At 40.7% G+C, this 21946-nt stretch overlaps 1 protein-coding gene and 1 long non-coding RNA gene across 7 annotated transcripts in view; one reads left to right on the top strand and one right to left on the bottom strand.

The window, feature by feature from the left end:
* Rapgef2 (Rap guanine nucleotide exchange factor 2) overlaps positions 1 to 21946 on the bottom strand; it is a 213081-nt gene that overhangs the window by 26071 nt on the left and 165064 nt on the right. For all 3 annotated transcript variants that reach the window (XM_038347929.1, XM_038347930.1, XM_038347931.1), the window contains 10 exons: positions 19090 to 19267; positions 15418 to 15554; positions 14481 to 14639; positions 7489 to 7641; positions 7007 to 7171; positions 5841 to 5948; positions 5548 to 5751; positions 5336 to 5444; positions 4639 to 4885; positions 376 to 533 (listed from right to left, as the gene is read on the bottom strand). In XM_038347929.1, the coding sequence (XP_038203857.1) occupies positions 376 to 533; positions 4639 to 4885; positions 5336 to 5444; positions 5548 to 5751; positions 5841 to 5948; positions 7007 to 7171; positions 7489 to 7641; positions 14481 to 14639; positions 15418 to 15554; positions 19090 to 19267 (1618 nt within the window). The remainder of the gene's footprint in view (positions 1 to 375; positions 534 to 4638; positions 4886 to 5335; positions 5445 to 5547; positions 5752 to 5840; positions 5949 to 7006; positions 7172 to 7488; positions 7642 to 14480; positions 14640 to 15417; positions 15555 to 19089; positions 19268 to 21946) is intronic.
* LOC121677370 overlaps positions 12412 to 21946 on the top strand; it is a 34070-nt gene continuing 24535 nt past the window's right edge. For all 4 annotated transcript variants that reach the window (XR_006020924.1, XR_006020922.1, XR_006020925.1 and 1 more), the window contains exons 1-2: positions 12412 to 12546; positions 18927 to 19334. This is a non-coding gene — a long non-coding RNA (uncharacterized LOC121677370). The remainder of the gene's footprint in view (positions 12547 to 18926; positions 19335 to 21946) is intronic.

Genomic DNA, 21946 nt, shown 5'->3' with positions numbered 1-21946 from the left:
ATGGCTAACAGACAAATACAAACAGGGAGCACATACACAAGATGCCAGGTGAGCATCAAAGAAAAATGTACAGCTAAAGTTAGCATTTATTATAAGGAAAAGCCCATTAAGCTTACATAAACACACCTCCTAATTTATTTACTTGATATAATTTAATAATAAATGCATAGTATGCTATTCATTTTATCACATACAAAACAGGTTTAGCCACACCGAAAAAGATTTTCCGATGGACTGGTCCTAGTGTTCGGAGTCTGAGCTTCATTCTGACTCTGGGTGAACGACACCATCCATGCCAAACCAAACATGCATACTGTGCCACTACCACAGTTGAAAGGCAGGTCACCGAGAAAGCTGCACGTCTCTGGGGCTCACCTGGAGTCGTGCTAAAGTCCAGAATCCGGTGGTGTGACTGCAGCAAGTCAGGGTTGCTTGAAGACAGCGTTCCACTGACAGGCAGGGCAGCTGGGATGTGTTTGGTCTGCCTCAGGCCCACGATGCTGTCATCCTGAGACTGACCAATCCCAATATCACTGAGAAGAGTGGATTTTAAAACATAAATTACAATCAAGGTAAAGGTTCTAAGTCATTATGGATCATGAAAAGTCGTTTTCATTTAAACTTGCAATTAATGTAAAAATGTGAAAAATGGTGAAACACACTCAGCCCAATTCACTCCCTCTTAAACATATAGTGGGTTTCTTTAAAACCTGTCTTTTTAATGAGCCATAACCATAACCAGCATTTATTTTTCTTAGAATAAAAACACAGCAGAGAAGACGTGCCCTGTGTCAGATGAATGAAGGGGGATGAGTCTAAGACAATCCCCGTGGGCTATAGCCCACTTGAGTTCACGGCACCAAGAGCTCAGCAACAGCGGACACAGATGCTTTTAAGATCTGATCTTCAAGATGAAGGCACTGAGGGGAAAGAAGCCTCAAACTGCCCTACTTATACTCTTGAGTGTTTTAGGTAGACAACAAGATCACCGTGAAGCCCAAGCGTGAGGAAACCCTGACACAGACCTCAGCTCTCGATGGCAGAGCATGAGTGTGCAGCAGGCAGGGACACACTTTCTGGCTGCAGGGCACTTGCAGTGCAGATGCAGTGATTTCTAATTTGCTGCTCAAAGGTTTTAGTCACATGTTTAAATTCTCCAGAAAACTATGAGCAGTACTGATGGTTGCAGACTCCTTTCTATTTATAAAAGATAGCTATATGGTCACTTGTGTTTGTGCAGTGCCTTGCAACACAGCTGGGGGAGGGCTGTGGGGCTACAGCCTCCTGCTCATGCCTCTTGAGCAGGGATTACAAGTGTGCACATCTCACTTGTAGGTAATAATTCAAACGTGACTTGGCAGCCTACAAAATTATTTCTTGATTGAAAGATCAACTGTTTCCAAAAGGAAGCATACAATAAAACAAGCATACAGCAAAAGAATAACTAGATCATATGTATTTAAATGTCTATAGCTATAACTGCATGAATACCCTGAGACAAAAAAATCTAATAAAATTGGGATATAAATTATCATAAATAAGGAAATTTTAGTGTAAATTCTCCTTCACAAATAGGAAAGCTTAGGACAGAAATAAAAACTCTGTTTAGGCATGCATAGTTGGGTATATAGAGCCCTGAAATATTAATGTTCTGTCATGATAAAAAGTATTTACATTGGTAGAATTTTATTTTTCAGTCACATAAATGTCCTTGTCAAAAATATGAGAGGATATATGACATAACACAATTACTGTGGATACAACAAAGGTTGCCTGGCCAGGTCACTCATGGTAGAAATGGCCGGGACCATCAGGACTTGCCAGCACACCCTTTAAGACGTTCCTCACCACATTTTCTGAGACCTCCTGTAATAAATTGCTGACGCTCATCCTGCTTCCCTGCTTCCCAATGCCTCACATATACACCCTAATACTCACAGACACAAGGCTATTCTTGGGCTTAAATTTTGCATGTTTTATGCAAAATCTAACTGAGAAACACCTCTGCTTCTTGCTCTATACACATCATATACGCACCCCCAGTATACAGTAATTCACGCTCACCCTTGGCAATTCGCCAGTCTCTCGCACCTCAGCTTCTGTAATGCAGGCAACATTGGTGTAGTGGTGGGGGAGACCAAGTGTACTAAAACTAGAAGATTTCACTAACCTACTAGGTTATTAGTTTGCTGAACACAGTAACAAAGGGGACACCTGGCTCAGAGGTGGAGTGTTTAACGTGCTCCAGGCATGTTTCCCTCAGAACTTCATACACATGCGCTAAAGTCCAGACAAGTTGAAGTGGTAGGAAGCAGTAGTCAGCACTAAATCAAGGCGATTACATCATGGCAGATCTCTAGCTTTCTGAGCCTGCATTTAACTAGACTCTCTCTTGAGCACTGATTTCTCAAACTGTTTTGGTATAGGAGGTTTTTCTGTCTATGTGCTGCTTTTACTGGTTAATGAATAAAATGAATAAATGCCTTGGCCTGTTGATAGGGCAGAACAGAGCTAGGTGGGGAAACTAAACTGAATGCTGGAAGGAAGAAGGGCAGAGTCAGAGAGAAGCCAGGGAGCCGCTGGAGACAGACACTGAGAACTTTACCTGGTAAGCCACAGCCACGTGGCGATATACCGATTAATAGAAATGGGTTAAATTAATATAAGAGTTAACCAATAAGAAGCTAGAGCTAATGGGCCAAGCAGTGATTTAAATAATACAGTTTCTGTGTAATTATTTTGGGTCTAAGATAGCCGGGTGGCTGGGAACCAACAAACAACCTCCCTCCAACATCGTTTTCCTGAGAAAATTCTTAAATGAGCCACATGCTTGCTGCAGCAGTTCCCTGGTGTTTTTTAAATCAGCATAGCTAATTAGTGGCCTTTAAAATTTTTCCTTGTCTAGTGTTTGAGCGTCTTTGTAAGCACACACCGCCACTCTGACAGGCGCAACCTCACACTGCATTCCTAGTCAACACCCTGAGCTGTGGACAGACTGCAGCGTCCCATTTCCAGCAATTTTAATTTTTTTTAGAGGTTTGAATTTAAACTTGAAGAACCTTTTATTATGCTAAGTTTTGTAAATGCTACTGTCCTAATCCATTATCTCTAAGAAGCTTACTCAGGATAAACACACAGTCTCAAGCCCAATATTTACAGATCCTCATACAACCATGCTTATCTTTAGAACTCATAGAATTTAGAAACTACATCATTACTCATGGTTTAATGAGGATAATGTGAACCTGGCAACTCATCAATAATGTTTTATATCATTTGCCTCTAGTCTGTGATTAAAATGTTTGTAATTAAGAAGAAAACGAGGAAGAAAAGACTTGATGTAGTTTCTGTGTATATATGTACGCACGTGTGTAGGGGTGTAAACGTGTGTACACAGATGCACGTGTGTAGGGGTATATACTGTGTGTATACATGTATGCACGTGTGTAGGGGTATATACTGTGTGTATATACATATGCACGTGTGTAGGGGTATATACTGTGTGTATACACGAATGCACGTGTGTAGGGGTATATACTGTGTGTATACACATATGCACATGTGTAGAGGTATATACTGTGTGTATACACGTATGTACATGTGTAGGGATGTGCACGGGGATGCCAGAGGATGGTGTCCCCTGGTCTCTTTTATCACTTTCCACCTTATTCCTTTCAGACAGGGTTTCTCCCTGAACCTGGAGCTCACCTCTACTCTCCAGGCTGTCACCAGCAAGTCCCATAATCCACTATTGTCTGCCCTCCTCAATCCCAAGGTTATAAGCAAGAGACCGTACTACCTAGCTTAGCACTGGAATCTGAATTTTAAGGTTGTGGGCAGATGCTCTGACCACTGAGTCCCTCCTTTAGCCTTTGAATGCCTGTATTTATTGTTTCTCTTTAGACCCATTAAATTATCAAAGAAATAAATAAGCCAATATGTTTTCAATTTGTAGCTTGAGGAATAGCCATTAAAAAATTGACTGATGATAATTGAGCCTCATAAAAGAGCATGAGACCCCAAAACGAAGATGAAGAAATCAGGAAGCAAATAAGCAAAGTGTAGGGACACCTGAAGCTTGGGTGGCCTCAGCTCCTGACAGGCACATATATCCGAGAAGGAATTCAAGACTGTAGCCTGGGGTGCTAACTCTAGACGCCGCTGAGGGGGAATGTAAGAGGCCCGTGGTTGGCTGCTAATGTCTTCCCAACAGTGAAATAACTGAAGTGGGGGAACAGCAGCGATGAACAGGGCCGACTGGAAGAGGCAATGATTGATAAATAAAGAGGAGAGAGTGTGGAGGGGACACCAAGAAACATGGAAGCCAACAGCATAAACACCTAAGTCATGGGGCAGGCAGGATATCAACAAACCCCTATAAGAAGTTCAAATGAAGACATGCTCACCTGCCTCCCGTGAAAACTGGGAGTGGGCAGGCAAGCGGCAGTGAAAACTGGGAGTGGGCAGGCAAGCGGCGAAGCAGAATTAAGCAAACTGAACTGTCTACTGTTGTTTCTAAGACCCTCTGCTGAAGAGATGTTTACTAGACTCTTAGGCAAACATCCACCCCCATCAACACTTCTGTGTATCTCTCTATGGAACGCAATCAAGCACAGTTCTGAGAACAACTCAACATACTTGTATGGTTTCTGAGGTAAGATGCTGATCCGAGTCTTGTCGAGTATTTTCTTTAGTTTGTTTCTCCCCCCGACAGTGTTGGCTTTACTTTTCTTGTTGACTTTTTCAAGACCGATCACCTGCTCCACGTCAACGGCAAGGTCTGGTATGGAGTAGCGGCTGGCCTTCTTGATGTCTCCGATTTTAGGGAGGTGAGGGGCACCGTTTCTTTTCTCTTCAGATAATCTTGTCAGAAGTTCTTTAAATACTAAAATAGAAACACCACAAGATATCAATCACAAAAAACAGAAACAATGCTGGGCTACTGATGGAGCTTGCAAGTACAGAAGGAGTACAGATTAGCTCTAAAAACTAAACACTATAGAAACACTAGTCTCTATCATGGTGAGTCTAAGAAAAGAAGATGCTCTTCCATCTGTGAGGTGACTGATTATATTCTTCAACAGAAGACAGGTTTGACAGGCCAATACAATCTCCCACTGGTCTTCAAGTTGATACATTTTTTATCTAAACGTAATTATATACTTACATAAAGAATTCCGTATTATGTACTTCAGCATGGCCCTAGAAATACTAGAATCCTTACTGGTTTACTATTTATAGAAATATAAATCTTCTTCCAGGATTAAGATCTAAATATAAAAACAAAACAAAACAGAACAAAAGCAAAAGCAGTCTGAGTTTGTAGAATACTTACCAAATAAGTTGGTTTTCACAGTGATGGACAGGTGTGTGTTATTTCTAAGAATTTCCATTGCCTTTGAAAGCTGGATATTTTCAAAATTTTGACCATTTACTTCTAATATCTAAAAGTGAAGTCATAAGATGAATGTCAATATATCACTGACTGATTGAAAAAAAAAAGGTTCTGAAATTCATTCCCTCATACCCACAGTTGAGTCGGCTCACCTGATCCCCTCGCTTCAAGCCGGCTTCAGTTGCTTTGCTACCGGAGTCAACGCTGTCCACGAAGATGCCAAAGCCTTTTTCCGACCCTCCCAGTAAGATGAAGGGCAGAGGGGCTTCCCGGGACGGCTTTGTCAGCGTCATCATCCTGCGCTTTGCTTTTGCAGCACAGGCAATGTTCAACAGCCTTAGATGGCCACCCATTTTCTGCAAGAGTTCAGGAAGAGGCGCATCAACACGGGGACACGCGGAGGTAGATACACTTCACACTATTCATAAAAACTCACAAATGTTACCTCTCTTTCCAGATTATTTTCAAATTCTTCTAGAAATCGCGTCATTGCGGGATCTCCTTCAAAGTCATTGAAGTGATTATTCACCCATAGTAATACTACACGTGTCACCTACAAAAGCAATGGGGTCCAGGATGTGTTAGTTTTAGTGCTGAAGATTTAAAAATACACAAATTTAAACAATTTACCAAATAATATTGAATAGGAAAATTAAAAGAAATAAAGCCTTAAACACAGATTTTACACATGTAAAAAATGATCTCAGGGACTGGGGAGACAGTCAGCTGATAAAGCAGCTTGATATGCAAGCATGAGGACCCAGAGTGGGATCCACAGTATACACTTAGAAGCTAGGTGTAGCAGTGTGTGCCTGTGCAGCAGGAGGACCCTAGGGGCTCACTGGTCAGTCAGTCTAGCCCACATCAGTGAGCTCCAGATTTAGTGGGAAACTCTGTCTCAAAAAATAAGGTAGAGGATAATAGAGGAAGTTGCTTTGCCCTGGATCTTTGAACCTTTGGAGATGTATATCCTACATTATTTTATTTTCAAAACATATTTGAAAGAAGTCTAAGTAAAAGCAAACGTAATTAAATCAAAATACATTAGTACAAAATTAGATAGAAACTAAGAAGTATAAGGGGCAGACTAGACAGATAAGGAAAACAAACAGTAATAACCTAGAAGGATCTGTGGGGAAGGGCTGTCAAGGAAGGAGCCAACACTACTGTGTGCAATGCACCACCCAGTATAGCCTTGACAGTGCTCGGAAAACCTGCTGGACAGTGAGTTCAGAAGGGGGTCCCCAAGGCCTTCCAAGGCCTTCAGCAGCACAGGAGGATGGACTGCTCCAGAGCTACACTAAACCTCTAACGTCTGCCCGGTAGACACTGCCCACCACACCAGTGGCAGAGCCTGTGGCAGGCACACATTGGTTTTGTCTTACCACATTACCAAGTGACCGACACGCTGCCCTTGCATTTAAAGTAAAAAGATATTACTGAAACTGAGAGCTTAGAAATCTATAAGAATTAATGTCTGCATCATTTAATCAATTCTTTTTATTTTTCTTAAAAAATATTCATGTGTTTCATTAAATTAATTTGAACATAACTGATGTTCCAAATTTTAATAGTTGACATTTAGACACTAAAACAGAAGGTACTTCCAACCTTATCCCTGAGGCTTGGGTCATTGAACCACTCCAATAACTTCTTTCCCACTTCCATCGGGCTAGAAAGGAAAGTCCGGTATGTCAAGAGGAAGTCTTCTATGAACGTTGGATCCACTACGGAATGCTCTTCCACCAAATGCATGGTCAGCCTTTCGGAGGTCCCCTGCAACCGATAAAGTCTAGTCACCAGCACGAATGGATCACTGCTATGGCACCCTGATGTCAAACCCTTCACGTCAAACAAGATAGGTGCTGCCATTAATCAACCAGTAACTAGTAAGAGGATTAACCTTGTTGGCAAAGGAAGCAGGGAGGGAAGGAATGAGAATCAAGTTTCATGACACAAATTATGCAAATGCCACAATGAAAACCATTACTTTGTTGGACAACCTAAAAAAATTAGAATAAGGAAGAAAGAAAAAAAAGAAAGAAAGAAGTCACAAGAAACTAAAGAGCAGAGCTCTCTCCCTTTTATCCTACCTTGATGACGATGTGGCCCTTCCTTGTTCCGGTCCGATCCAGTTCGCGGTGCTCCTTCACCATTACGATCTCTCCTTCCTCCTCAACTTTCTGCATGTTCTTTTCTACTTGGTTCAAAATACGGCAGTAATCTTGCTGGGCGATGCAGACAAACTAGAATAAAGTGGAAGTCACGTGTCAATGACAAAGCGCCTGCAAAAGAGCTACCTGCCTAATAACTCAGTTTTAATTATTTAATACTGACATTTCCCCTGTCTTTCTCTTACTTTCTAAATCAATGCAGGAATGAACCTTAATCAGACTTCTCTGCTTTTAATGCATTTCCTCCTTGGTTTATTTTTTTAAGTTTATATTTTATTTTTTTAAAAATATAACAAACTAAAAACTCAAAAGCCCTCCTTCATTTTCAGTTAGGAAACACTGGTAGAGAGAAAGACAATCCTAGGGCAAACAGGGTAAAACAACTACCATTTGGCTTTATACACTATGAACATGTCAAAAGAGGACAAAAATAGTGGTAGTGGTTTTGATTAGAGATTAAGACATTCAAATGTCTGTATATTGGGGTAAATATGTAACTGTGCTAATTGTATACATGGACAACAATTTTAGTAACCATCTTGCTTTGAAGGTTGGACATGAAGCCATGTATTTATTGTATTTCAGATTGTTACTTGTAGCTTGTATTCCAGGTAATCCCTTCCTTACCAGCTGCTACAACTACTGGAGAAAATGTTTTCTTTCCCTAGCAACAGTTACTAGCTTATGAATCTTTAAGAAGGGGTAGGGCCTTATGAGCCACTCCCAACCCACCGTCTAACACTGATGGGCCTATGATGTGGGATTCCTTTCTGTATGCTGTGAATATGTTTTATTACCATTGGTTAATAAAGAAGGTGATTGTGCCAATGGTTTAGCAGAATATAGCCAGGCTGGAAGAGCTATAGAGAGAGAGTAGGCAGAATCACACCATGTAGTTGCTCAAGGAGATAGATGCTGGAATCTTGTCAGGTATGCCACAGGGTTGTGGAGATTCACAGATTAATAGAAATGGGTTAATTCAAGATGTAGGAGTTAGCTATGAATATGTTTAAGTCATTGGCCAAGAAAGTGTTGTAATTAATACAGTTTCTGTGTGATTATTTGGGTCTGAGCAGCCAGGAAATGAACGAGCAGTCTCTGCCTACAGACCCAGTCTTGAGCAGGGCTTCTGCTAGTGTGAGAGAAGGCCCAAGAGGACACTAGCCCAGGACAGTGTTCCACAATGGGACAGTCAGCATTCTGATTAATATTCATGACTCTACATCAATTGTCTAAAACTTGTGATACTAAATATGGCACTAATAATTCTAATGAGAATAGTCATGTGACATCATGATCATGATGTAGTCATCTTAGATATTTCTCAGCTTATTATCCTAATCATGCATACTCCCCTAACCCCAAAGGAGAGGGCAAACAGCTCCGTGTCTTATGTATATACACGCATATTAAAACCCTGGAGAAAACCAGGATAAGATACAACCAATTATTATTTCTGAGCAATGCAAACTATGAATGATGTTAATTTTCTTTAACATGGTGCTCTGAATTTCAGTATGTTCAACAGTCATTGTTCAGCTAGAGAAGCAGATAATGTAGGGAGATCCCAATGCCTCCTATATCAGCTCACTAATTCTTCTACGAAGCATTTAGAAACCAAAGTTAAAAATTCCAAAGCTACCAGTTCAACTAGATTGTGAAATACAAACAAAAACAACAATAAAACCTCATTTCTACAATCTGACCATAATAAGTATGTGCCTGTTTTTTAAAATAGGTCATACATGTTCTCTTAAAGGTATTTTCATTTCTTTTTAAAACAGAGTAACAATGTTTCCTGAATTTCTTTCTTTTTAAAAAAAAATTATTTATTTATTATGTATACAATATTCTGTCTGTGTGTATGCCTGCAGGCCAGAAGAGGGCACCAGACCCCATTACAGATGGTTGTGAGCCATCATGTGGTTGCTGGAAATTGAACTCAGGACCTTTGGAAGAACAGGCAATGCTCTTAACCTCTGAGCCATCTCTCCAGCCCGTTTCCTGCATTTCTACAGAATATTAAGACAGGTTTTGTCTTCAAATAATCTTACATAGTCATTTTTAAATTTAGTTTTGACAAACATAATTAAATCATTTTTCCCATTTATGTTCTAAAAATACATGGGTAAGCTAAAATAAATAAGTGGATATATGAAGGAAAATGCTTTTTGAAGATAAATATACTAAAATTAATCTTCCTATAGATTAAAGGAAATTAGAATAAGTCTGATTTGAAATTCTTATTATCTAGACAGACATTTGGCATTTCTTCAGTAGCAAATTAAAATAAGATCCAAAAAGAAGACAAAAATAGCTTGAACTGAATTTCTAATATGGACATATAGAACTGGTTTCTAAAAAGAATGGACTTCTTTTTAGAATCTTCTTTCCTAGTTACTGAGTTTTGCATTAAGAAGTTATAGACATAGTCCTGCTCACAGTCAGTGGACAGCAGCACACTCGGGAGACTCCAGCCCTGCCAGTTACCAAGGTGAAGACTGGACACCCGGACGGAGGATGGATGAAGAAGGGGGAAGAAACCAACTCTGTCCACTGCCCTGGTGAGCACAGTGCACCCGGGAGGCTCCAGTTCCTCCTGCTGTCTTGGTGAGGCCTGTATAGCCAGCAGGCCCTAGCCCCTGTTGCTGCTCTGCTAATGATGACAAGCTAGTGTCTACTGAACATGTAAATACTCACTTTGATAGGGTAAGCGGAGATAAAGAGCAAATCAATTCAACCCGTGACTAGCTCCAGATCCACAGTTTCCACTCAAACCACAAGCAGTGCAGAAAGCCAGACAATCTGACTCCTACAGTGAAGCCTGCAGTGAACAACTAGATGAACGGCAACAAAAGAATTTAGAATTTTAAGCTCAAAGACCTCACAGAGCAAACAAGTTCCTAAAAGGACTCAAGAGAACCTACGTAGAAACATAAGGCAATCTGCAATATGAAAGAGGAATCCAATAAGGAGATAGAAATACAAAAACTACTAGCAATGAGAAAGTGAAAAACATGAAGTCAAATACAAAACTTCTGGGTAAAGGCCTACCACCCTCTGAACCTGACGAAGTAGAAGCCTAAGAGAATCCCATCAAGGACAAAGATAAAAGCAAACACATTAGAGCTTGATTTTTCAAGAATTTAGGGCACCACGAAAAGATCAAATGTAATAGTCATGAGTATAAAAGAAGGCAATGAATTCCTTTTCCAAAGCATAGAAAACATTTTTCCCAACTTAGGCAAAGAACTGTTTCTCCAGGTACAGAAACTATTTAAAAACACCAGAGAAGAGCAATAAATAAATAAACCTTGCCCTCACCATGTTATGATCAGTCCATCAAATATTCAGAACAAATATACGAATGTGGATATAGATATATAGCAGCAAAAAGGAAGCTATGGCACAAAGAAAGCCAGGCCCATCAGAGAAACAGCAGGTTTCTCCACAGAAACTTGAAAAGCCAACTGTCCATCTAGGCTATTCTACCCACCAAAGCTATCAGGGCCAACTGATGGGGAAAGGAAAACTTAGCACGATAAAAACAGGCTTTAATGAGTTAACGGCCACTAAGCGAGCTCTACAGAAGATAATGAAGGAATTCTTCAGAATGAAGGGAATGACAAACATATCCTTGGGACTGGAGAGGAAAATGAAGCACTCCAGGGATGTTTAGACAAGAGAAGAACAAGAAAACACTAAATGCTAAACAGTCAACAAAATGGCAGGACATAACACACACCTTCCAGCAACTCCGAATAAATATGGGTCACCCCATATGTCTCACCCCAAAGACACAGACCAACATCATGGACTCAAAGGCAGGAGGCATCTGTTTGTTGATTCTAAGAAACTCATCTAATTGTAAAAGATGGGAACGGTTTTAGACAGGTAAAAACATAGAAACATGAATTCCTAGCAAATAGAACCAGAAAACAGGTGGGAGCTGCTATTCTTCTATCTGACAAAACAAACTTTAAACCACAACTAGGTAGAAGAGATAAAGGCCTTTCTTACCGCTAAGGCAGCAATCCATTAAGAGGATGTTACAATTTTAAACATAAAACTCATAGAACCTTGGACACTAATTTCACAAAACAAATACTACTTGCAGGAAGAAGTTATAGATTAACCCCAGTGAAATAAGAGGCAGATTTTTAATACAACAGTGTCATCAATTGACAAATCACCCAGGCATAAAATAGGCAAACATCTGAGTTAAATGACATCGTGGGTCACAAGGACCTAACGCACAAAGGACATTCCATGCAACACTAAGCAGTACATTCTCAGTGAGCATTCTCTAAAACAGGACATACACTGCAGGACAAAGTGAGTCTTAGCAAGCAGTACAGGTAAAAGAACTCTATCTGATCACAATGGATAAAACTACAAATCAGAGGTGCGAGGAACTCTGGATCATTCACAATGTCGTGGAACTAAATAACACACGGTTGGACAACTTGTGGGTAACTGCAAAATCCAAGAAGGGAATCAGAAAGTCCTAGAAATGAGCAAAAGGAAAAACTGAAGCCTATGGGATACAGCAAAAGCTGCTCTAGGAGGGAGGTTTGTACCTCTAAGTGTCTGCATTAAGAAATCAGACCTAAATAAATAACTTAATGGTACACTACAGAGCCTTGGACAAATGGTAACGGGCTAAACACAAAACCAGCAGATGAAAAGAAATACTTAACATCTAGGAAAAAATTAACAAAATAAAAACAAGCAAAAACAAAACTAAAAACAAGATTTGGTTCTTTGACAAGATAAACAAGATCAAATTTGGTGTAGGAGGTCCTTCTGTTTGTGTGTTGCTTTTATTGGTTAATGAATAAAGAAACTGCCTTGGCCTTTTGATAGGGCAGAACTTAGGTAAGCGGGGAAGACAGAACTGAATGCTGGGAGTAAGAAGGCAGAGTCAAGATAAGGCATGGATCCTCTGCCGGGGATGGACACTGGTTAGACTCTCCGGTAAGCCATTGCTACGTGGTGATACACAGATTAATGGAGATGGGTTAAACTAATATGTAAGAGTTAGCCAATAAGAAGTTAGAGCTAATGGCTAAGCAGTGTTTTAATTAATATAGTTTTTGCTAGATGTAGGCTAGCTGGGTGGCCGGGACAAACAAGGGCGGGGGCCTCATGTAACATTAATTAATAAAAATAAGTGAAAGAGCTATTAGAACACCTACTAAGGGAATTTAGAAAATAAACAAAATATACTTTGAAAACATAACATTGGAAAACATATAATTGGAAAAATCTAAAAAGAAATAATTTTTAGATGTATAAGATATACAAAAACTAGACCAAGATGGGATGAGTAATCTAAACAGATCTATAACAAATAACAGGATTGATGGAGTGGCAGACAAAACAAAACCCACCTGATTAAGAAAAGGGCTCAGGCCCAGGTGGATTCATTGCTGAGTTCTACCAGATTTCAAGGAAGGATTAATTAACACTTCGGCTGCTCAGACTAGTTCACAAAACATGAAAGGAAGGAACCCTATCAAACTTTTGCCCAGATACCAAACCCAGACAGAGAGACAAAAAAAATTCTCAGGAGAACACTTAGAAACCAAATTAAAAAACAGCAAAAAAAGATAATTTGCCATGATTGAGTCAGTATTATTTTAAAGGTTCATGCATGATGGTTCAATGTACACATCTAAATAAATGTTACAAATTAAATAAAAGGACCCAAAAACTCCAATGATCATCTGGATAGATGGAGAAGCCTTTTGACAAAGCCCTTCATGTACAAAGACTTACTGTAGCCTTTTGAGGGGGTTGGGAGTCTTACTGGTCTTTTGCTTGCTTGTATATCATGATCTCTGTTTTTAGGGGTTTGGGATTTGTGTGTGTATGTTATTTTTTTCCTTTTATATTCTGGCTTGTTTACTTATTTGTTTTCTAAAGAGAGAGAAAGATAGGACATAGAGTTGGGAGTGGAGGGAGGCTGGAAGGATCTGGGGAAAGCTTGGGAAGAAGAAGAAACAGTGATCAGAATACATTGTATGAAAAAAATTTCAATAAAAAAGTATATTTTTAAAAAAAGCTCAGAATAGAAGCAACAAATCTCAACATAATAAAAATTGTATATGACACACCTGCAGTCAATATTACATTCACTGACAGAAAGCCAAGCATTGCCACTAAAATCACAGACAAGACAGCAGTGCCTGCTTTCTCTGAGTTTTTAACATATAGTACTGGAAATCTTAGCTAAAGCAATAAAACGAGTAAAGCAAATTAAAGGGATACAAACAGCAAAGAAAGAAGTACCTATCTGTTGATGATACAATTTTATACGTTCAAGGCCCTAAAGATTCTACTAGAAAACTACTGAGAGTAATCAACACTCTCAGTAAAATGGTAGAATACAAAATTAATAGACAGAAAAGAACAGGCCTTCCTATCCAGTGGCATACTACCTGAAAAAGAAACCAGAGAAATAATCACATTCATGGGGTCAAAAAAGCAAGAAAAGAAACAAAAAGAGCAAAAACACTAATAACAACCCCAACACACACACACACACACACACATCAGAAAAAAAAAAAAGGAACAGCTTTTAAACCTAACCAAGGATATAAAAGATCTCTCTAATGAAAACTTTTAACCAAGGAAATAGATTGAAGACCCTAAAGATTAAAAGATTAAAAGACTGGAAGCATCCATGCTGTGACCACAGCCACCCTACCAAAGGCAATCAATCTACAGATTCAATGCAACTCCAGTCAAGATTCCAATGATTCTCTTTGCAGAAATAGACCAAGTCTTAAAATGAATGTGGAAGCTCAAGAGGTCAAGAAGCCAAGGCCGCCGTGAGCAATGCCGGCTAACGCGGTGGGTGTTTTTGTCTACGAGGGGTCCGGGCCACGCTGTCGCGCGCCTCCTACCTGGCAGTCGTCCACCTTTGTCCTCATCACCCCTTTCATGCATTCTTTGTCCATGGTGGGCGACACACCAAAACTGTTGCCCATGCACAGGATTTCTGCTTTCCCGTCTGGATAGGTCACTTCCACGGAACCGTTGAGAATCACTGACCAGGAATCCAGCTGAGCAGAAAATGAGACGCAGCAGAAGATAGCATGTCATCGCCTGGCTTAAATGCTACAACGGTCCCAAACTAGCCTCCTGAGTTTTCTGTCTTCAAGACAGGATAAATTACCAGAAAAATCTTAACTGCTTATCAAGCAAGCAGTAAGACATGGCAAAACATCTACACACTTATTAGGTCTTGCACAGAGTATAGCCATTTAAAATGTGACTATTCTCACCTGGCAGTGATAGTGCACGCCTTTAATCCCAGCATTTGGGAGGCAGAGGCAGGTGGATCTCAGGGAGTTCGTGGCCAGCCTGGTCTACAGAGCTAGTTCCAGGACACAGAGTAACCCTGTCTTGAAAAACCAACATTTTGAATATTCTCAAAATGACACAGGAAAAAAATTTCCTCTATATATATCAAGGGAAATGTAAAGAAGATAAAATGTTCATCAGAGTCTCAATAAAACATCATTTTGTTCTGATGAAAGGCAGTGTATTTATGAATAGCACAACATCTTGGGATGGCAGTCGGCCCGAATGAAGTCCTGCTTAGCACGTGAAGGGCCCTGAGTTTGGTTCCCAGCAATGAAACCAAACTAAGGCCTCTAGTAACACTTTGTGAAATGGGACACAGGATGGCTTTTCAACGCTGTAAGTAAATGAGAGGCCATCAGTTTCTATCTCTTCAAACTTATTACTGCTGAGGTTCTACAAGGCTAAACAAGAACACGGTTTCATCTGGGTACCACTGACCCTTGAGCTTTGTAAATAGTCAAAACACCCACTGACCTCCTCTCCATCGTTTAAAACAATGGTTCCAGCTCTTTCCACCACGGCGAACACCATCACGGCACAGAGCTCCCGTCGCACAGACATCGTCATGTTGGCAAAGGCAGGCAGCTGGTGCATAAATTCCAGGAGTTGTTCTGGAAAGCAAAACCATCATTTCTATTAAAAACAAGTCGAGAAGCAATATACCCCAGCGCACACACTGAAGGTCTTCTTCTGCCCTGGCTAGGTAATGCCATGCTATGACTAGACGATTTTAAACTGCTTTGTACAGGTATATTTATTTGCTTCTTGATAAGAGTCCTATTAAATTAATGCTTAATGAAACCATTTTGAGAACAGAGACTAGGATTAAAAAATACAACTGGATAGGAAATGCCTGTGTCATATGTAAGAATAAAGATGATCAAAGAGAGAAGGTCTAATACTAAATATATACCACTTCCCAGATTCAGCTGAAATACCAAAACCAGGCTGGAGAGACAGTTAGGAGTCCAAGAGTGTGTGTGTCCTGCTCTTTTCCTTCATCAGAAAAGCTGCAACCATCCAATAACTGAGAACCTACAAAGTCATGGTTCGTGGAACAAAACTGACTATGAGGAACTTTTTTCTTCAAAGTACTGAGACAAAGCAATCTTTGGGAACCCAAATGGAAATTGTTTTCTTTTCGCAGTTGTTAAAAACTATTAGCAATTTCATCTACTCTAACTTAAATGAGCATGTGCGCACACTCATCAGTCTGTCACGCCACAGATGACTAATGGCACCAAATAAAAGCTAGCCCTCGTAGTGACGCACTGGAAAGCAGTCAGCCAGCTCTGTGTTTATTTGTAGGAGTATGGGCAGCTCCTGCTCTCCAGGAATTCTGAGAAAGAAGGCTTTTCAGATACAAAGTCAGTCCTACATTTCTAGAAACAATAGACATGTCTGTACATACTTTTAAAATCTCTCTCACAACCACTCTCAAATTAACACATTAAAAAGAGAAGATACATCAGTCAGTTTACAAAAAAGGATAGCTTCAAACTGATCCATGTATAAGCAGTATTTAAGATTTTTTAAATGCTCATGGAAACCACTCTAGAATAAGATGGGATGTTGAACACATATACTTTTACTAAAAACTATAATAGATGGGTTTGTTTATAAACGTTGGCCTAGGGCAAGAAGAGAGTGTGGAAACTAATTCTGGCCACTGGAAACATGAAATGTCTGACCCAAGGAAGCCAAACCACATGAGCACCATTCCCCTGGGCCCAAGTTTATGCCTCCTTGTATGAGGGTTACCTCTGAATAGAAACACTCCCTACAGGAGAGAGTGGGGGCATCTGAGACCCAGCAGGCATACAAGCTTCATGTGTCTAGGAAACCTAAACTCAGCGTCACCAAGATCCCTCTCCAGGGTTGAGGATGCTGTAAACAACTGCTGGGGGAAGAGGACTGGCCCCAAATAGCGGAGGAGAGTCTCTGCTCTGCCCAGCTTCCTGCAAGGCTTGCAGCTTTCACTAGTTGTAGCCCATGCTAGGGTGGGTTTTCCAGTGATACGGCTGAGTACCATGCTCCTGTACGTAACCCTCACCAATGTTTCTAAGTCCAGTGAAAACTCTGGTCATTAATTAGATTTTGGCACAAGTTACTCTTGTCAGCTCAGCCCTTGCTCATGGTCCTCACAGAGCTCAGGCATTCCGTCATGCTTCCCCTGCCCCGCGGCACAATGCAGCTTCCCTGGGCATCTCCTTCTTCACCCTGAACGAGAAGGCGCCCTGACACATGCACTAAATGAATGAATGAGTACCAGCACATGCTTTTCATCTCTAAATGGTTTGCAGTTCCTGTAAATGACTTTAATTAGACACATGTAATCTGAGGGGCTGGTTTTCCATTTTCCACCATATGTAAACAGCTTGAACTGTCACCGTTTTTTCCGTAAGTATGTTTGCCTAGTTGAAAGACAGGCAACAAGTTCCTCACACCTCCCCATATCTAATTTCACTGATGAGTTCATTGAATTCTTCAAACGTGTACTGGCTTAAAGAGTTAGCGAAGTGGTATAATAAACAATCACCTGGGATTGTCGGGGTAGTTACAGATTCTAGAATGCTGGTGGGAAATACGTCTAGTTATCACTTGGCACTTTAAGCAAAAAGAGCCAGAGTTGGGTGTGTATTCAAATGCAAAGCTATTATGAAGCAAACAAGTTGGCTCCTGTGGAAAGGGAGACGTAAAGCCTAATGGTTTTAACTTCGAGGTGCACTTGCGCCTCCACCAGTACATATCTGTCTTAGTCAGGGTTTCTCTTGCAGGGATAAAACACCATGACCAGAAACAACTGGGGGAAGAAAGGGCTCATTTCCTACACCTCGCATTCATCAGTGGGGAAAGTTGGGGCAGGGACACAAGGCAGGGCAGATAGCTGGAGGCAGAAGCCATGGAGAAACAATGCTTACTGGCTTATTCTCAATATGCTTAACTTCCACCTTCCCCCAGAATAGCCCACTGAACTCGGAGAACTCAACGGCTTTTATAGCCTAAAGTTCAAATACCGCAATTCTCCCAAAACCTCATGGTCAGACCTGTCACAGTAATATCCCACTTCTAACACAAATCTGTCCTTGGTTGTCAATTACAATGATAAAGCACTGTGACTATACGCAAGGGAACGGGTGTGTTTCCGCCTACACTCCCAGGTAACAGCCTATCGGCAAGGAAATCAGGGCAGGAACTCAAGACCTGAAGGGAAGCCATGGAGGAATGCTACTTCTTGGCTTGCTCCCCAAAGCTTACTCAGTCAGCTTTCTTACCCCTCGCAGGACCACGAATCCAGAGGTGGCACTGTCTGTAGTGGGCTGGGCCCTTCTACATCCATCATCAGTGAATAAAATGCCCACGGACTTGTCTACAGGCCAATCTTACAAATGAATCTTCTTAGTTATGATTTCCTCTTCCTAGGTATGTCCAGGTTGTGTCCAGCGGACAGAGAAACCAAGCAGCCCATTATCTACAGCCCCTACACTTGGAAGGCTGAGGCAGGGGGACAGTGGGTTTGATGTCAATGTGGGCCATGCAAGAAAACCTGGCCTAAAATAAACAGTGAAGTAAACAAATCCCACTAAATAATAATGATAATAATAATAATAAAAGAATGATATACTAGATAGAAAGAGTAAAATCTGAGCTCTACAGCCCACAGGCTACTCACTACCTCATTTTGCTATTTTCTTTCCCCTAATTGCATTCTCATACATAATCATAAAGCAGTCATTTACAGGACCACCTTGTCAACTAGCACTTACCTAACGTTTAATCCCAGAATAATACGTGCAAGAAAGTTACTGTAAGAGATGCTGTGTTAAGACTTCATTTAACTGACTCGGGAGGGGTTGGAAATTAAGCTAAGATAAACATTATGTGGATGGGTTTATGAGAAGATTCATTCACAGAACTATTTGCAGATACTGGCTGAGTAAAACTCTTTTCAACAAGTATTTTTGTTCTTTTTAAATACCAAGGAAGAGCTTTGGCAACCACCAATGATACTGAGGGAGTGTGGAGGTGCCGGACTTGGAAAAGCCATCCGGACGCGGACTGCATTTGTACCAGGATTTCTCACACTCATAGAAATACCTTTCGGTATGTGTACGCGCTTGAAGGGCCCACTCCTCAGGCACTCACCGATGTCGTCGTCAGTCCTGTCTATGGGGTCCTTCTCCAGGCAGTCCCTCACGATGTCCCTGCTCATCAGGGGGTCCGAAGCCCTCTCGATGTCTTCTTCATCGTCGTCGTCCTCAGAATCCACGGCCGTCTCTGGCAGTCCACTCAGGTCCATGTCCCCAGCCTCGCTCTCCGTGGCCTTGCATCGGACGAAAAACAGATTTTAAAGACTCTCTTAATTCAACCAGTCACAGGGCGCCTAAGAGGTAAGAACAATTACAGCTCCAAATAATTTGTGGCATTTATTCTTCTACAGCTAGTTGGGAGTCAGCATCCAACAAGTAGCTGTGTACAACCAAAGGGAGATCTCGAAAGTTGAGTAGCTGTACTTCCACTTAAAATTACAGACAAAATAATTTTTCCCTCAGAAACTAGAATTTATTATTTTTTAAAAAAAAAAAAGCAGAGAAAAACATGAAGTAAAAAAGTAGCACTTGTTTTCAGTTTTAAAAAGGAATGACTTCTGCTGAGTTTAACGATTCGCTGTTTTCAGTGACCTCTCTCACAGGAGAATTGTTTGAAAGCTGACAGAACCGTTTTCCTCGCTGGCCTTGGGAGAAAGAGCCAGAAACTGAAGGCAGCTTGAGAACCACGCCCACCAAGCATTACCACCATTTGAATTATTCCAAGACACTTGAACTTTAAACCATTAAACAGGGCAGAAGTCTAAACATATATGTAGTTTGTGTTTTAATTTTTATTTTTTTACTCACTGGGGACCCAACCCCAGCTCCCAAATAAATATAGGGAGATATTCTTTCTTATGAATGCCCGGCTTTAGCTTGACTTGTTTCTAGCCAGCTTTTCTAACTCAAGTTATCCGTTTTTCTTTAACTATGTTTTAGCTCTGGGATTGTCGCCTTCTTTATTCTATCTATCTTTCTTTCCTTCCTACTCTATGACTGCCTGTGTGGCTGGGTGGCTGACCGCCGGCATCCTCCTCTCCTTCCCCTTTCTCATGCCTCCATCTAGATTTCTCCTTCTATGTCTCTCTGCCCACCAGCCCCACCTATCTCTCTCTCCTATCTTCCTACTGATCAACCAGCTCTTTATTAGACCACTCAGCTGTTTTATCTTAGGCAGGCAAAGTAACACATCTTTTCAAAGTTAAATAAATGCAATATAAAAGAATGAAACACATCTTTGCATCATTAAAGGAATATCCCACAGCACAAATGAATGTGACATATCTTAGACTAATATTCTACAACACATATATACCAAAAAGCATACGCTACTCTAATCCATTAGCACAGAGCTAAATTATAACTGAACATTTTCTTAGTTACCAGAATCACTCATTTCAAGATGTCTTTTAGCTTAATCTGCAGACTAGAAACTGTCATCCTTCAAGTCAATCTAGTCTTTAATGACTTCTTGTCCCAGTGTATCCATCAAACTGGTCCTATCTGACATGGTAGTCATGGAATTCGCTAACTGCTTCTGCATCCTAAGGTTGAATTTAAATATATACTAACTACATCAACCTTGAACATCGTAAACGTCTTTTTCTACCCGAAAAACTGAACTCAGACGATTTGTAAAATTAACTTTGCCAAAACAAGTTATTATAAAGTTTATTAACTTAAAATCATAGCTTATATGATTTTCAAAGGTAACAGAGATATTTCAGAATTGGTCACTGGGAAAAATATTAAATTCTAGGTGTAATTAAATTTAGCATGCCTTTAATCCCAGCACTTGGGAGGCAGAGGCAGGTGGATCTTCTAATTTCAAGGCCAGCCTGGTCTCCAGAGAGAATTCCAGGATACCCATAGAAACCCTGCTCTGAAAAACCAACCAATCAATCAATGAATAAACAAAGTAAAAAATAAATAAATAGGTAAGACAGAGAGATGGTAGATAGATAGATATAGATATAAAATTAAAAAAACAAAAATAAATTAGTAACAGACTAGCATTGAATCCTTTAATATGCCAGGCAATGCTGTAAACTCTACAAGCCTTATCTTATTTAACCCTTACAACAAGCACACGATACTTCTCGCTATTTTCTAACCTTCACGTAAAGGTCTTTTCCCCAAGGCCAGGGTCATGCTGCTACATGAGCTGAGAACCCAGAAATTTTAACTTCAGAGTCTTAATCATTTTCTTGTAATCTAACTCAATATTTAAAGAATGAATGACAAGAGTTTTTATTTTTACAGTTCTGGGGATTGAACTCGGGACCTTGGTAAGTGCAGTAAAGTGCCCACACTGGGCTACAACTCCAACCCTGAGGCACTTCCTTTCTGACTTCCCGTTCACACCAGGGTGCATGAGATCTAATCTTGCATCTTGAAGCAATCCACAAATATCTATTACAATTTCTCTAGGGTATCAGTTTCAATCTCATTTTCAGTTTGGGGTATAGATTCCAAACCAAAAGAAGTACATTATAAGAAAAATCTAACAAAAAAAAAAAAATAACTGACAACAGAAAATCTAGCATCTCCAAAGCTCCCGAAACAAGGGTCATGACGCTTGCAACCACTGTAAGCAAAACTGCTCCAGGCAGAAGAGTCTGTCTCCCAGGAAGGGAGCTCATTCTGTGACACTGAAATCAGGGCGCAAAGTTGGAATTCACGAGTCTCCAGTGGATACCATGGGGAAACAGACAGGCTGGGGATGCTGCTGCAAGCCAAGGGTGTGGTCACAGAAGACAGCCAATCGGCATAACTACCCGCCCCCCCCCCCAACTTCAAAAGCTAGACTATTCTCCCAGTTCCCTCACCTCACTGAAGATTACTAGGACCCATCATCACCCTGTCAGTTCAGAGCCACAGCAGGCCTCTCTAAAGAGCATCTTTATAGTACC

The sequence above is a fragment of the Arvicola amphibius genome, chromosome 11, assembly GCF_903992535.2.
Source record: "Arvicola amphibius chromosome 11, mArvAmp1.2, whole genome shotgun sequence".
Classification (NCBI taxonomy): Eukaryota; Metazoa; Chordata; class Mammalia; order Rodentia; family Cricetidae; genus Arvicola; species Arvicola amphibius.
This window is presented reverse-complemented; position numbering and strand designations above follow the sequence as displayed.